Below are 17,500 nucleotides of genomic sequence, written 5' to 3'. Positions count from 1 at the left end.
CATTATTCCTGAGGATTATCTCAGCAGTGCATTTCTTTTGTAATAAAACTCCGCTATATAACAGCAGAGCTTCACTAGAAGATGTATGAAAATCCATTGCAATAGTTTGCGGATGTTTGGGACTCTGTAAACCGAGTTTAATTTTAAGTGAGTCATATGATAAATGGGCTTGGTATATCATCATTTGTATTGTTTTATTAATTCAATATGTTTTATTAATTCAAATGTTTGTTATTGCTAAAACTTTTGTTCTAGTTGTGCACAGAGTCTGGTATAGTAGTCTCGAATGTCTCCTTTAACAAAATGCATAGAATGGTCCTTTTCTAGGATTTATTTATTAAGCGCAATAAACTAGTGATACAGCCAGGAACCAAGAAGCAATGGCTGATGAAACTGTTTCAGATGAATTACTTCCTCTATCGAGCAAGAGAAGAGCTCTGCTTCTGGTAGCAATCCTTTTCTAAATGTACTTACTGCCCAGTGGTTATTTAATGACATTTAATAAACTGGTTTACTTACACAACTCAGATCTTCTCATTTCTAAGAGGAGGTCTGAGATTTAATGCTGAACTTTCATAAAAGTCAAAGAAAAGTAGATGCCTGACCTCAGCTGGATTTCAGTAGGAACTGTCCATAAGAACTGTCCACTTTAATTTTGCTAGATGACTGTGAAAATCCAATCTGAACTTGGCAACAATGCATATTTGTCAAGTTCTAAGAAGTCTCTGTATAGAAAGATTCTTTATAAATGTTCCGTTTTTAGCTAGTTGTTAGTTCTTAATCTTTTGCTTATCACTTTTGAAACTATTATACATCAACCAAGCAAATTTGATACACACTCAAAGTGAATGAATGCATTATATTAAAGCATTTAGCTTAATTACAGCCACACCAATGCAAAAATATATAATTTATGAATATTAAAATATGATTTAAAATTAAGAATACTTATTTGCTAGTACTTCTGTTTTGACCTTTTTTCTTTACTTGAGAAGGATGTATACTTGATGTTTTTAATGCTATTGATCTAAAGAGTTAAATTCCTTTTCATGTATTCCCTGCGGAGGAAACTAAATAAGAGAGAAACATGCTTTTCAGAAGCTCAATTTTAGAAGTCTATAACAGCATGGCTAGCACTGCAAAAATCCAGTACCTCAAGCAGTGATATCCAGGAAGAAGAGATAGCATAAAAAGCTTGTGAGTGTTTGAACCGTTTGTTCGAAGCAGTGTTGCTAGCACGACTGTTTGAACTGTGCCAAGGAATTATATAGTGCTGTAACATATCCAGGCACTCTTCTATTTGCCATCCAAAGCATTGTACAATGCTGTGAAGTAAATGGCATCACACCATAGACCAGAAACGTGCCAAGTGTTTGGCTGATGCTCTTTGTGAATGCAAAGCAGTTCCCAAGATGTATCCGTGAATATCTGTAGACAGTATAAAATGTGATCTAAATGAATCAACTTGATTGTTGGATTATACTTTTGATTACTATTACATTACAAAATTTTTTCCTTAAATGAAAAATCTGTTTAGCAATTTTGTATTTCCTCTGGACAACTGAATAGGCAATTTGTCGTCAGAGTTAGAATAAGCAATATCACTATACGCTCTTCCACAGCAATTGCCTTTTTACTTAAAGAAAATATCAGGAACCTAACAAACATTTTGTTTCAATACAGAAGCCAACAAGTGAAGCAGGAAGATGTTAATGCCTTGATTAATTGTTAGCTCCTACACTGTGAAAAGAAATACAGAATGAATTGAGGCTGTTTGGCCTAGCTCTGGGGAGACCTCATTGCGGCCTTCTGGTACTTACAGGTACCTGCAGGAAAGATGGGACTTGTTATTAGAGGTCATAGTAATAAGGTAGAGGATAATTGCTTTAAACTGAAATAGGGTAGATTTAGAATAGATACCAAGGAAAAATTATTTACTCGGAGGGTGGTGAGGCGCTGTAAGAGTCTGCCCAGAGAAAGAGTGGGTGCCCCATCCAGCGAAGTGCTCAAGGCCAGGTTGGATGGGGCTTTGGGCAGCATGGTCTGGTGTGAGGTGTCCCTGCTTTAAGGTCCCTTCCAACTCGAGCCATTTTGTGATTATAGGACAAGTTAGCTCTGTTCAGAGCTTTTGCACTTGCTGTGAGTCTACGTCTATGTCAAGTTAGTGCAACTAATTTTTGCAGAGTCACCATGAAGGTTTCAAAAGTAAGAGTATGCAGTGATACTAAAGACCATGCTTTGCAGTCAGTAAGCTCATGGATGAGCATATGCTGACACTTTTCCACATTTTCAGGTACTAGAGTGATTATCATCCCTTTTTCTTTTGTTTAATTATTTGTTTACTCTTTACCTTGATTCTCTTCTCATTTGGTAACGTGACATGAGCAAATGCTTTGACTAACAGTATTTCTTTCAACAAAGGCAATCTCTAGTTTTAAAAAGATTTGGGAGTCTCAATTTATCTATGAAGAACACACTAGTAGATCTTTTTTTGGTGTAAGAGTATTTAATTTTTTGTTTCTTAGATACTTGAAAGTGTACAATAAGTTACGACTTATTCCTTGGCATATATATTTTATAGATCAATTTGCACAGGTGTACTTATTAATAAACTCACTTAACTAATTTATATGCATAAGTTTTAACCGCTGAGTAATTAGTGAAAGCATTGCCAAGAAACTGGAAATTTGGGAAATGTGTCATTATTTGCATATCAGTATAAAGCAATTACTAAATTAAAGCGTGCACGTTGTGACAAACATGAAGCTCCTTTACTGTTGCTTTGTCAGTGCACATTAACATCAACTTGATGTGAAAGCCTGGCATTCTCTGCATGAACTAAAAATCCTAAGGCAGAAGTACACAATGAATCACCCAGAGTTTGGAGGCTAGCATGCTGAATTGCCTTGGGGTTCAGAGCGAGGGAAGAAAAAACTGATGTAAAAGACCATTGAGAAAACGTATCAGTGGAAAGTAATTAACTCAAGATCCACAATTAGCCTCATGGTCCATACTTAACTGTGTTCCAGGTCTTTCAGCGTTTATTTAATTCTGTTACCCTGTGTTTCAAATAGCTGCAAATGGCTTGGCGGATTTTTCAACCTTTTTAATATTTACAGTTTTTTTCTGAGAACAAGAATGAGCTCTGAAAGTGATCATGGGTATTTATTTCAGTCTCCCAAATATATCTCTTTCCTATTTACTTCTAACAACAGATTCTAATATTATTTCACTTTCATTTCCTTTAAATATCTTTGTGGTTTGAACCCACATGAAGTACTACAGTATCTGTCCTTCTGCTTTAATTGCTAACTTGCCTAACTAGGCTTAATGAAACGAGAAACAATCAAAACCAGGGATCGTTTTCTCTTTCATTTGGCTGGCAAAGGACAGTGATAAACGCCCCAGTCATACGACTGATGATTAAACGGAGCAAGAATTGGCATGTGTGTTCAACCAGCGCACAGAGCTGGGTGCTCACAGAGAAGGAGGTGCAATTTTTTCTCATGATTGTATGGAAAACCTCAATAGTATTTCATGAAGTTTGCTTTATTGTAATCGTTGCTCTGAAGTCAGCGTCCCTCATCTGGTATCTTTCTTGATAGATTACCTGCCCTTTTTGTGCTGTGTATTCTCCTGCAATGTCTCCTCTTGTTCCCACCTGCTGTGCTGAGTGTCCACGAGTTGATCCCACAGCATATTTATGGTTCTGCTGCCTTCAGCACGAGTCATAAAGATCCTCCCTGCGCTGAGCCTTTGTGCTGTGATAGAAGGAAGAAGTTACCTGCTTTTAGTATGAAGCCCTTTGGAATAAACATCACAATGTTTTTGGAAAATTAAGCTTAGAAATCTCTTAGTCCTCATTTAAAGAATTTGTCAAATGTTTTGAATTTATTACTACTTGGGACATTTTTCAGTTCTGTTCATTTTTAACTTTTGGGCTCTTTTTAACCTTTTGGGTAGCCCTAGAGTTGGGTTTCAACTCTGTAGCATTCCTTTGTGATTTTAGTCTTCATTAGAGTTGAAGTATCTACCATGGAAGCATCACTGAAATCCTTGGAATGAGTTACCTACAACCTGTATGGACAGGTTTAAATTACGTACTCTGTCACTGTTCTTGTGGCTGGATTAGAAACGTTTTTTAAAAAAAAAAAGTTAAACCTGCAATAAGTAATTGTCACAGCGCGCTGGTACAATGCTAATTGGAAGTGACATGTCCAAACTGGCCTCCGTAACATGAAGAAACCTAACAGGTGTGAGGGGTGGATCTTCCCATGGGCCCCACTGAACTCCTAACTGGGGAAAAATAGTAGAAAAAGTGAAATGAACCTTGAATAAAGCTGTCAGCAGTAATTATCTCAGCAACACTTTGTGAGGAGTTAAAATAAGCGTTGCTGATTTATAACCTGAACACACTCCACCCTTGAGATTTTTTTTCATCCAGTTAGTGTTTAAAATGAAACGTTCAATACCTGTCAAGATTTTTTGTTAATTGAAGATACGTAATGAAAATGAAGTTATTTTGCAGAGAAAGCTGTCAAATTTTTAAACATTTCTGTTTATTTTAGTATTTGTACAATAGTTAATAAGCAAACCTAGAGCAAACTTGACTGTTTTTCCTAGCTTGTGCTATCTGATGTCAAAAGAGGAAGTGGCTAACCTAGAATTTCATCCACTTGTTCATATAGGGATAAGAGCTTACCTGGTGAAAGTTTTTGTTGGTATCTACTAAACTGAAAAGCAAAGTCTTGTTGCCTAGTATAGACTGAAAGGCTCTCTTCAGTTCTGTGCAGTAAATCTCTGAGCCTCATAATTAATTTCCAAGTACAAATAGCCCTTGTTTCTGTAAATTAAAACTAAGCACAACAATAACAACAAAAAACCCGCAACAATTTGATAGACTTTTTAAAAATTTAATGTAACTTCATTTTAAAGAAGAATACTTGCTCACTGGTGTGAAAACACTTGTTTCATGTGTACAGTGTATTTCAGTATGTACAGAAGTACTTTTACCATCTGCTCCTAACGAAAGAATACTTACTAGCTTTGAGAAAAGCACTTGTCTTTAATTCACAGGAATCCTTTAATCACTTGAAGTTTTAAACATCATTTTTAAGCATGAGTATGTATGAATTCTTAGATCACATATCCATTTGATTTTGAGATTGTCTACTGAAAACAAGATAGCTTATTTAATGCATGATTGAACAGTGGTAAGTAGTGGGTTTGGAAGCATTGAACACCTGTTTATTCCCAAGGAATTCAGTGATTGAGCTCAGGCTGCCCTTGTGTTTCTTATAATACTTGGTTAATAACGCTTAGAGATCTAGATCCATAGCAGTAACAACCTAATGTGAAGGATCTGTCATATCATGGCATCATTTATTTTGAAACAATGGGAATCTGAGTAGTTTTAGAAATAACGTGAGTTGTGAATCCCCCACCTCCTTCCACAGTAGTTTGGTTTCACTTCCTGTTTGAATCTCTACCTAGGAATGACCATGGAGCCTTGCAATACTCTCTGGAGAAAGCCAAGAAACTGCCAAAGAGTTGCCACACTGCTTTTTCCTGCCTTCAGTATTTGTATTCAGGGGTTGTGTTGGCTATATTTAGAAACCATTATTTTCTTCAACTGTTAGTGTAATGTAAAACTTCAGTTCATACATTTCAAGTGCGGAAGCACAATTTCTGCCATCATTCATTTACTCCGTCTGTCCTCCCTCCCTTTCTCATGTTGATTTTCCAGTATGCCACATTAAATACTACCTCCCTTTCACTGGCAGGGATTCCTTGTTGTAGGTATTGCCTGTACTTCAAATTCTCACTTTCTTTAATCTCAAAAATGATTACAAAAGAAAAGTGACAAAAGCTAGTGTTCTTGGAGCAGCAACCTCATTTGTGAAGCAGCCCAAAGTGGTGCTTATTTTCCTAGCAAATTTTATTATTTGTTCCTGTGGCTTTCTGCGGAGTTAAACTAGGTCTGCAATTTCCTAGGTCACCTCCAGATTCAGACTTATAGAGCTGAGGTCTGAGGCATAACATAAATCCCTGCCTTGATCTAGCCCTGCTGAAAAGATGTCTTCTCCTGATTTTCTTTTCTGTGCAGTTAGCATGGTAATCTTTTTGAACAAGGAATGTAATTTATCTGGTAAGGAGAGGTAGGTGACATCTTGTTTGGCTGTGAGAAATGAATTTGAAATCTTCTGAGATCTGCCCATGAAGAAGGGATTGTCAATGATAAATATGCCTTGCAGATATCCAACATGAAATGTCTATGTAGACCAAGAAGTAAGAGAATTTCTCACCTACTACAGTTTTGCCTGCCCTGGCTGGAAGGACAAGAAAAGCGTCTTAACAGCAGTCAAGAAAATCGAAAGCTGATGAATTGTTTTGTCATTTTTATTAACTGACTGCTCTTTGTACACTTTGATCCTTAGTGTGCTTAGAATCCAAACTCAGATAGTGGTAACATACCTGTATAAAGTGTAATAGGAAAACCAGCAAGGTAATTAGTGTTCCTTCTTAAACTTCTTGTTCATACAGTTGTTTTGAAAAATGGCCAGGCTTTTTTTGCCTAGCTTCAAGAAAATGTGGAAGAAAATGTACCACCGCTGACATTTACCATACTTGGGGAATTACCTTATGCTGTTAAAAAAAATCTATGTGTATATCTTGCGAGATAACAGAATAGTAAGTATAATATGAAAACTGGAATCCTTAACAAAGTTTCTCCCTCAGTCCTTACCCCTACTGTTACCCGATGAGAGGGAAAAGGCATTATAGTAATTACTCTGATGAGAAGAAGAATTAAATTATAGGGAAGTGAAATGTTCACAGTAGAGATTCCTGCCAGTCATTGACTGTTTTGCTGTGAGCAACTCTGTCTCAGGTTATTTTGAATAATTGAGCATGGCATGTTATGAAATGTACTTGTTCGTGTTTGTTTCTTTATACATTAGCTATATATCACTGAGTAAACCAGTAGCTAAAAAAACTAAGCACCTCAGATGAGCACAGGGAAAATGCTGTCACATGGAGTATTTGAATCAGGATTAGGTTTTAGTGTAGGCAATAGTGCATTCTTTCACTTTGGATTAAGAATGTCTTATGTGACGTATATATATTATAAATATCCACATAGGTTCTGAAGTCTGATAAGCAGCTTCTAACAAGAGCTCTTATCAGATGGTGACCTCTTGATTTATAAATATTCCTTTAGGATATCATTTCCATAGTTGTTAATATATTTGTTTCTAACACAAAAGCATGAGTAGCTAATATTAACAAGCTAGTTATGACCAAAGCAGTTACTAGTGACCACAAATGGCTGTTAGATTGCAGAGTTGGTACATACTGTAATAATAATAAATAACCAAGAGTAGTTAGACGTTTGTAACTGTGATAGAATTCCTCGTATGTTGCCTGCATAATGCTAGTGTTTCCAGAGCAAAAGAACTGCTTTTGGATTTCAAGATATTTGTATGACTTCTATCAAAATTTTAGTTCACAGGGTGAGTAATAGCATCTATGGCTTACTTTTCTGGAGATAATTTTTTACTTACTAAGCTGTGCGCTGGTTGTACAGTGATAGAAGTGAAGGCATCAAAGATCCTCAGATGGTTGCTGAGATAACAGGGCCACTGCAGCTACTGACTTGGGTAGGATGTTTATACAGCTACCACTCCATGTTACAACACATGCTGACAGATCTAGTTGCACCACAAACAGATATTATGTGGACCTGATTTTCCTCTTGCACAGCAAGGGGAAAATAGGCATTTCCAGTTTTCAAAAGAATCAGTATTGAGAGCATGGGGTGAAATTCTGAGTTGTTTGGACGTAGATCTTTTAAGATACTGCGTTATTACAGAAGGGCATGAAGGAAAGGTTCCACCTGGATGGAATGCTTCATCGTCTTCAGTTCTTTGTGACAGGTACAGCAAAAAAATTGGAGATGCTAGCCTAAAAGGCTTGGGAACCTTCATGCCTTTAGGTTATAAAAACCAAAAGAGTGAATTATGTACTTTTTGTGCTAAAAAAACACATCTGCCCCCATCCTTTTTCAATATATGTGAGTTTTAATTCTACCTATTCACATCGTAGTCTGAAAGAATGTGTTAAAAACCATGTGCCTTCTTGGCAATTACGCGTGGAGTTACATCTTTGGAAATGTTTCTTTCTGTGCCTTCTTTCATCCAACTGTGCTAGCAAGAGTAGCTGGAAGGCCAGAACTGCAGTTTACCATGCTGTTCTTCAGGATGCTAGAACTGAATGGCAGGTTTTTAAGACTTTAATTCCTTTTCCCTAATATAATACAAGCTGACCTTAAGTAGGCCTGGGAATTAGGTTTTTTTTTTTTTTTTTTAAGGGAGATTTATGAAGGAGACTCAAGTATTGGAAAACACGCTTTTTTTGTACACCAGCATTTTGTTTGCCTTCCTTATCTCTGAGTATTAAAGGCCAAAAACAGGGATTATTTTCCTTCACCCCAGGAGGAAACCATACTTTTAAAATTCCCCTATTTAGTTGCTTGTTGAAGCAGATTGTATGCAGCTAGAAATAATTCTGCATTTGAATTATAGCTAATTGAATAATTTGACTGATTCACAGCAGTTGGTAGTCAAATAATACAGAAATAATATTTCTTCTTTATGATCTTTAAATATTTATTAAAAATCCAGCAAAACACACACAGTCCACAAACTCAGAAAGCTGATGTAGCAATCAAGTACCTAACAAAGAACAGAAGGTAAATCGATATTCGTTCTTCCCTTAAACATTATTGCTTGCTCTTGCTTGTTTCCAGTGGGTTCCCAGAGCTATATTGTATCTCTGTGGAGACAAGGGATCCCTCAGTCACTGTCATCCTTCCAACACTCCCCCCTCTCAATTCATTCCAAAGCACATCCATTACATATCTGCAGAACTCATCGTCTGCAAGGTGGAATGTTTTCCTTGTTGCCTTACCTGGGCACTACCCATGCAGTCTGGAGCAGCTGTTGGTGACAGCGATGGGGGATTTGTGTGGTTTGCTTTAGAGTTACCTGGAGTTGTTCTGCTGAAGGCCCTGACACTCTTGGATATATGTGGCAGGTCTTTTCCCATGTTGTCCCTCTGGAGATGGCATGTTTTGCAGTGATAAGCACTGAGAAGATAATCACAGGCCTAACAGTTATGACTGATGTGCTTGAGGAGCTTGCCTGTTTTCCTGCCATAATTTCTTTTCTAAAGTTCTGTGAGGAATGAAGATGAGAAAGAAGTTCCTGTTTGAGCTGACACTTTGGATGTCTAGCGATGTTCCCAGACCTTCCTTTCTTCATTAGATGTGGTTGCAGTTAGAAATCCGTCTGAAATGTTGTTTTCCTCCATCAAGGTGTGGCTGGATTTGAGGAAGAGCAAATTTACCAAGTCCAACTACTTTCCTTATGTGTTAACAGTCCTTATAGTATTTGTATCAGCAATTCTCTGGTCTTCACTAGCTAAAAATCATCAGCTTACTTGCAAGCTTAGCAGATTCAGTATGCAAGAGTGTAGTAAGCCACCGAAGTTTGCCAATGAGAAGCAGGTGCCTGCAGCTGTAGTGCTCTGCTGGTGTCACTGCTTCACATTTGTGCTACTGCTTATCTTCCTCGGACCACAGATGCCTTGGTGGAATAACCCTGCTCTGGAACAAGGATCTCAGTTGGTGCCTTCTTTTGTCATTTCAGAAGTCTGCAAGGGTGGGAATTCAGTTGTGCCAGCAAGCTCTTTTTAGAAGATTGCAAGCATATAAGATTACAAACTTGCAATTCTTTTCTGAGCATGTAAAGGCAGCACTCTGGAAAGTGGAAAGAAAAGAAAATACTTTCTATCAAGGAAGTATAACCCACAGTTTTAAAGTACCTGGTCTTTCTCTGCACTTGACAAGTATTTCTAGATTGATCTGGAAGATTCTTGGCAAAGAGTTCTTTGTCTTCAGGTCAGAAAATATGTTTCTTGACTTTATTTCCCAGTTATTAATGCTGGCAATTAATCTTTGCCTGTGTGTGTGTGAGTAGTGCCTGGAGAAACTGAACAGCAGTATTTATTTTTCCTTTAATGTTTTGTTTATTTCATAATTCTTTTCTAAGTCCTCTATCTTCCACTGTCTGTTCACGTGCTCATGAAAGCCCTCCAAGTCAAGCTACTTTCATGAAGGTAGTTTTCACATGGAAAAATAATTTTTGACTTTTTGTACAGATGAGTTCCTGGGTTGAGAATTTGGGTAATCAGGCACTGAGGCCACAAAGCAGCATTTTTAGTTAGGGGATTGTTAGAAGGTTATGGCCATTCATGTGGGAACTGCTGTGACACAGCAGCTAGTGTGTCTAGTGTGCTGTAGTCCTGTTTGGGAGTAAGCAGATGCTGTGTGAAGAAAGAGAAGGCCCTCCAAGAGCAGCTTGACACACGAGCATTTGTAGCCCCTGGAACACCCCAGCTGGGGCTCCCAGTTGGCAGACATTCAACATATTTGAGGTTTACTATCCATGGCAGAGGACTTAGCTGCCTGAAAAGTAATCTTTTGCTTAATATTGATGTTTTTATAATTTCCAAAATAAAGATTAAACTTTCTGGTGCAGGAGTCTTCTTTTGAGAGAGAAGTGTCTCCTTTATCTTGGAATAAAGATAACTCAGTTCTGGAGAAATGTTCCTGCTGGCAGATGAAATGAAAGACAGAGCTTCTGTTTGTCCTAGCCCTTGCCTTGCAAAAACTTCTAAAAAAAAGTCAGAAGGAGAGGGTGATTTCTCACACACACAAAAAAAAATAACAACATTCCAGCAACTGTCTGGGGAGTAGGATGAAATGTGCTCTGATGTTGGACCCCTTCTGCTGTTAGCTCGTTTTTGAGCGATGCTTTGACACTATAATATTGGGTTGCAAATTAGAATTGCAACACCCTGCTATTGGGCCAATGATGAAGCAGCACAATAACTGCTTGCTTGATCTTACCATTCTTTCTTTAATGTGTATGTAAAAGATACCAGGAGCCTTTCCAGGCATCTGGCAGAGTATTTGACACCCTGAGATAGGGAACGGTATGTGGTTAGTGCACGTGTGTGTGACTTACCAATATTTCGTGTGGTGTGGGAACTATAGGGCAAAGTTTCAAGTTTCATAGCAGTCAGCTTTTGTTTATCATTGAAAACTTTTAAAAATACTAATTAAACTGGTGGGTTTAATTGCAGAGAATACAGTTCTTATGCTCCTGTCTCAGGAGTTTCATGAGTAATTGGACTTGACCTGTATGTCGTCTTTAATATTTCACTTGCTCTGAAATACTATTACTCACTTCCTTTAAGATGATAGCTTGGCTTTTTATGCAGCTAAACTTCTGTTTAACCTTGCTGTGAGAGTATGATAGTAGGCTAGTTCAGACAGGTTAACGTTCATTTGGTAACCAGCCTGCTTAATCAGCCTGCCGCAAATTAAATCTTTGGGAGTTCTAGCGGACAAGTGATAAAGTCATTCTGAATTATGTATAAAAATAAATGGGGTATCTCCAGTGCTCGTGGCAGTAAATGAAGTCTAAGGCTTATGATTTGTTCTTGGGTTTTTCTTAAGGGTGATTGAAATGTAATTTACCTTAAGGTTTTTACAGTCTAATTAGGAGGGTGCTGTAGTTCTGAAATGCAAAGCGTAAGTCACCCGTCCTCTGCCCCTCTGAAATAGAGTAATTTTGAGTGGATCTAGAAAATCTTTTTCTGTGCTTTTTTTAGGTGCTTTTTTTCCTGAAGGACCCATTAGCTAGAAGCAGTATTTTGAAGGCACATCCAGAACTGAGACTTGTACAGAATCAAATATTTTGTCAGGTTCAGATTCTACAAAAAATAGGATTTGTTGCCAAAATGAATTAGCCATATTAACTTAAGGGCTATTTGCATTGAAAGTTTACCCTACGTGTTATCAAGATGGGGCTTAGGTGCTCCTGAGAATTCTCTCTGGTCATCAGACCCACAGCGAGAGGGCTGATGGGCTTTCCAAAAAAGGGCACCAGGCTCTGTCCAGTGCCTATCAACAGCAGGCTAAAATGCTGTTTCTACTGGCATTAATGGACACCTACTGCATCTACGCTGATGCAGTTTCACAACTGTTACTGGTTTTGTGTCTGTCCTTTATATGAGAAACCTGGCTTTGTTGTTTGCTTGTTTGTTTTTTTTCCCCAGTTAATCAAATTGATTTCTTTTCCTAGATGATCTGTTTTCATTTCATTGTACCAGTGCCTGTCATTGTTTCAGGTTTGACAAATACTGTCCTTGTACAGTTCAAAACAAGAAAATTACCAGTAGTGATTCTAACTTCTGTTCTGACTTAGGAAAAAGGAACAATTCAGGGCAGTTTTGAATCTGCAGTTTCATTTAGTTTGTTTTGAATCTTTATGCATACATAACTTTAAAACTGATTTGTTATAAAGTATGCAAGTAGTTACTGTTAACTGTCCTTTTCCCTGTAAGCACCTTCACCTGCTGCCCACACGGCTGTTCCTCAAGATTTTATATAGCTGATGTAAGAACAGCAACAAAACCCTGCAAATCCTGAAGATTTATTTATCAGCTTCATCTGCAAGTGAAAACAAATCTTAGCGCTCCACACCTAGCAGAAATACTGCAGTATGTTCACAATCTCTGAACAATAATAGTTGTTTTTTTGAATGTTGTTATGCAGCCTTAACAAACAAACAAATAAAAAGCCACCACACACACACAAAAAACAGCTCTCTGTTGAGTCTGTAGCTCTAATAAATGTTGCTTTTTTTTTGTAGATGACTCTAGCAGTATCAGGAGTGAATTTTCCTTGCCATCGGCTTACAGTTGGAAGGAGATCTTCACCTGTACAAACAAGGGAACAGTCAGAGGAGGTAAGAACATCTTCACTTACAAGTACACTTTAGGAAGAAAGTAGAGCTGAAATAGATTGTGTCTGAATATGAGAAGTTAGTGGTTGATTTAGTGTCTCTTTCTCACTCTTACTTGCTCAGTTAAACCACCTGAAGTACCTTTAGATGGGGGGAAAAAAAAACAAACCTGAGATAAAATAGACTCAACTCTTCTCACCATTTTATATACATTCCAACTCCTTAGTTAGAATAAAGTGTTTTCTCACATAATGCTCTGTCAGCCATACTTCTGGTGAAAATTAAATCTTATTTATAAAAAGCAGTCTGATAATGTTGTATAAAATAGCAAAATAAAATGCAGCATATCAAGTGTTTCATAGAAACATGGAAGTATTTTTCAGTATTCACATTGAATTTCACTGAAGATGATGTCTGTAATAGACATTGATGGTGGATTTTGATTTTTGTTTCTAAACAGCAGTGCACTGATGTTCATATGGTTAGTGACAGTGATGGAGATGACTTTGAAGATGCTACAGAATTTGGAGTTGATGATGGAGAAATGTTTGGGGTAGCATCATCTGCCTTGAGGAAGTCACCAATGAGTAAGAGTTGAAAGTTAATTGCTGATTAACTGGTAATTGTACAGCACTAGTGAATGCAGAGAGGTGTCGTGGGTCTGCACAGTAAGAAACGGGAAATGTTTTTTCAACAGGGCCATTAGAATTGTGCGAGTCTCATGTCTGTTGGATGTGTTAAATGAAAACACTGGAAACGTAATTGGCAGCAATGAACACATCTTCTCGTGGAAGAAGTTTCTTCTTAAACTCGTTAATTTGGCTTGTAGCTGAAGGATGATGGTTTAATTCTGAGAAATGGTGACCAAATGTACCTGCAGAGACTTAGATTGAACTCTTTTGAACATTCTGCAGATTTTAGTTTTGGCATCTTATGGGGATAAATATTTTTGCCTGAATACATTTAATAGGTTTTTCAGTGATTATTTGTCCTTAGTTTATGACTAGGATTGAGCAGGAACAGTTACCTACTTCCTGTACACTATTCTGCATATACTTGATTTTTTTAGGCCTCCATTGGTGTTATTACCTTGAATGCTTTTGATAGCAAATTTTTGACACTGCAGTAACATGTGAAACTTTTTAACATTATCCTTAGAAAGTTCTTTGTTAAAAAAGAAGAAAGTCGCTAGAAATGCCATGAGTCAAGGCTTTCAAGTCAGTCCTTTCATTTTAATGTATTAAAGTAAGTCCAGAATGTTAACTCTGAACAAGTGATATATCACATTACCGTGGACCTGAGGATTTTACTGTTTGGAAAGGCTGCATATATTCATGAGAGTGTCTGGAAATTCCATGTCTTTCCAAAGGTTTTTACTCTTTTGTGAAATTTATGTGGTCTCTCAGTAACCACTTCAGTAAGCTGTCAACATAAAAAATCCATGAAGCAAAGTGAGTATGGCATATTAAAGTCTGTTTCCATAAGGTTGCATTCAATCCTTTTAATCTTTTTTTTTTTAAGTGCCAGAAAATGCTGAAAATGAAGGAGATGCCTTATTACAATTTACAGCAGAGTTTTCTTCAAGGTAAACCTAACCTTATAACAGCCTAATTCTTGTTACAAAGGAACTAAAATTTTTTAAATAATGAAAATAAAAATAAACCATATGTAGATATTTTCTTACATAATCAAAGACATTTGAGCATGCATATCTAATTTAATTTAAGCTTAACTTTGAACTGTTTCCGAAATAGGCTATTTCTTGGTCTAAGTTAGAGTGACAGATTCTTGCCTTATTTAATTTGCCATCAATTAATATAATTAGTTAATTATGTAGATGTGCAGAAGGATGATAAAGAATCTGATTATGCATTCTAATTTAATATGCAAAAACAAAAAGACTAAAGCTGATTAGTAATGAAGAGTATCTACAGAGTTGCTGTAGTTTTGTCGTTAATGAAATGGCTGTGTAAATCATTGTTTTTAATAAGAAAAAGCTTCTTTCTTAAAAAAAAAAAACTTCATATCGCTAAATCTTGAATTGTTAAACAATTACCATATTTAACTTAAAAAAAAATTAGAAGTTGCAACATAACATTCTACAAACTAATGTGAAGTTTACATGCCTTCTGTTTTGACTCATATGTGATAAAAAGTTGTTTTATATAAATGAGATGAATGAATGTGTACTTAAAGAATAGACTTCAATTGGCCTTTAAGAATATAATGAATTAAGTTATCACTGAAGAAATGTATGGAACTTTGGGTATCTGTGTATATAAGCAGAAAATTCCTGTATTTGTAGGGCAGCACTTAGTTATTTGAAGCTTTTGAGTGCTGGTGGGGAGATGGCCTATAAAAGAGAGAGGGGAAATGTTTAGAAGTGTAGTATTACATCCTTCTAACAGTTTAGCCAGTGCATTATATTTATGGAATATGAGAAGAGACAGAATGTTGAAATTATTGTCATAACTTTTATTAATGGAAAATTCTGTCTCAAACAGATACGGTGATTGCCATCCTGTTTATTTTATTGGATCATTAGAGGCTGCTTTTCAAGAAGCCTTCTATGGGAAAGCTAGAGATGTAAGTGTGTGTTAAAGTTACTTGATTTAATTTAGAAGGAAAATGGAGATCACTGCAGATGTTTTATCTTTATTTTAAGAAGGTAAACTCTTTTGGAATGTCTTATTTATATTGTTTGCAAATGTAATTATTCGGGCTGTATTTCTATTGGAGTCCTTCAGTGATCGTGGTGATGGGTTACTGTGCGTGTAGGGGTTTCTCTCTCTTTTCTAATTCTCCTCCATTTCCTTTCTGTGTCCTCACGTAACACTGGCTGGGAATCTTTTGTTTGCCAAGTTCAACGTAGCACATTGGTAACTCCTTTGAAGGACAGCTAATGAAATTGTAAATTTAAAGTGAAAGGTTTTTTGAGATACACTCCTTTCTTTCTTTTTTCTTTTGTACAGCCTTTATCTGCCAAGTGAATTCCATTGCTCAGGATTGGTTATTTAAGTTTTCTGTCCATCCAACCAGGCGTCTCAGGTTTCTGTTATTCTATGCACACTTGTAAAATCAGTATTTCAACAAAATTAGAATGGGAACAGTTTATTTAAGTTTTGGTGATTTGAATTCGCTAAGGAGAAACCCAAAGCCCTGCGTAATCAATCACAGATAAAGCTAAAACACAAACATGAAGGTTATGCTGTTTCAATTTATTTTTTGTCGTCTTGATAGATATTTAATTTTAAAATGAAGAATGTTTGGGCTTCCTGAGGTTATTCATATTGGAAGGAGCAGCTATGTTGTGTTAGGGGAGGTTACGATAAGCATGCCTTGTGTAGCTTAAATTAACACTGACTTGGCATGTTGTGGGCACCATTTTCTCACACTCTAAATTTAGTGAATACTTTCATGTCTGTGTCTGAAATTCAGAACATAAATGTACGCAGAATAATTCAGTGGCAAAGTATTAATTTATATTTAATTAAATGTGTAACTCATTAGGAGCTTTCATAATATTTTGTACCTACAAATCTGATATTAATGCAGTGCAGTTATTTAAGTACGAAGTACTTGATATACTACTTACATGGCACATCTGAAATTCATGTCTTACTCTTATTTCTAATATATTTTTATGTACTTGGACTAGATACTCATCAGAATAAAGTAAAACAGTTAGTAAAGTATTGTTTTCTCAAAATGTTTTTTGCAAATATTGCCTGAATTTTTAGAATCCTTCAACCCCTTTCCCCCTCAACCCTGTGAAATGTCGTTGTTTTGATTCTGATTTTAAGCAAAGATATGAGAAGGAATAAACACCATTTAGTTTTACTGAGTTTTTCCTGTTACAAGAGGTATTTTCAGTACTGCCTTGTGGAGTTCTTATTTGAGGAAAGGGGCATACCTTATTTTATATTTTTACAATTGCCTTTTGTAATGGAATATTTATGTCAATATCAGAAAAAAAGCTGAAGAGAAACAGCAACCTGAATGTCTTGTCTTCCAGTTTATACTATGGAGGGCACTTAATTTTACCAGGGCAACAGATGAGCTTCAGACACCAACATTCTTCACTTGAAGTGAGAAATTGAGTTCCAAGAGTAAATAAAAACAAGATTGAACGTTTAAATCCTCTGCTAGGCTTTTTGAACTTATATACTCATTAAATGTTTATTGGAGTGGTGGGATTACGAAGGATTTGGGTAGCTTCATCAACTGGTATATACTTAATCACTAAGTAAAACACTACATTTGATAGAGTGTTTCTCACGATGCCACACTCAATCCATCTTAATGAAAACCGCTTCAAACTGATTTAATTTGAGAGCACTTGGCAGCTTGAGTGCTCAGAGATCTCAGCCTTTTCGTGACAAAATCTCCATGCTGTCCAGAAGGTGCATTCTGCAGTTGAGGTGCAGTTAAACAGCCATCAGCAGGTTCTTAATGTGCGTTGTGGATACTTTTTCCCTCCAGATCACCACATTAGATGTGAACTGGAAGGCTTTTTTTGGGGAAACATTTCAGTTTGAGTTATTTTAAGAAAATCAGTTTATGTCAGAGCATGTATTTTTAAACACAGACCATGTTAAAATTCTTTCACAAGAAATAGATTTTTTTTT

At 36.6% G+C, this 17,500-nt stretch overlaps 1 protein-coding gene across 1 annotated transcript in view; it reads left to right on the top strand.

Moving 5' to 3' along the window:
* Positions 1–15,488, top strand: part of LOC104912452 (FAS-associated factor 1-like) — a 53,659-nt gene extending 38,171 nt beyond the window's left edge. The window contains exons 3-6 of the mRNA XM_031554916.1: positions 12,780–12,875; positions 13,333–13,459; positions 14,394–14,457; positions 15,377–15,488. Of these exons, the coding sequence (XP_031410776.1) occupies positions 12,780–12,875; positions 13,333–13,459; positions 14,394–14,457; positions 15,377–15,473 (384 nt within the window). The 3' untranslated portion in view covers positions 15,474–15,488. The remainder of the gene's footprint in view (positions 1–12,779; positions 12,876–13,332; positions 13,460–14,393; positions 14,458–15,376) is intronic.
* Positions 15,489–17,500: the final 2,012 nt, after the last annotated feature.

The sequence above is a fragment of the Meleagris gallopavo genome, chromosome 10 (assembly GCF_000146605.3).
Source record: "Meleagris gallopavo isolate NT-WF06-2002-E0010 breed Aviagen turkey brand Nicholas breeding stock chromosome 10, Turkey_5.1, whole genome shotgun sequence".
NCBI lineage: Eukaryota > Metazoa > Chordata > Aves > Galliformes > Phasianidae > Meleagris > Meleagris gallopavo.
The sequence above is the reverse complement of the archived record's forward strand: the minus strand, read 5'-3'. Positions and strand labels throughout refer to the sequence as shown.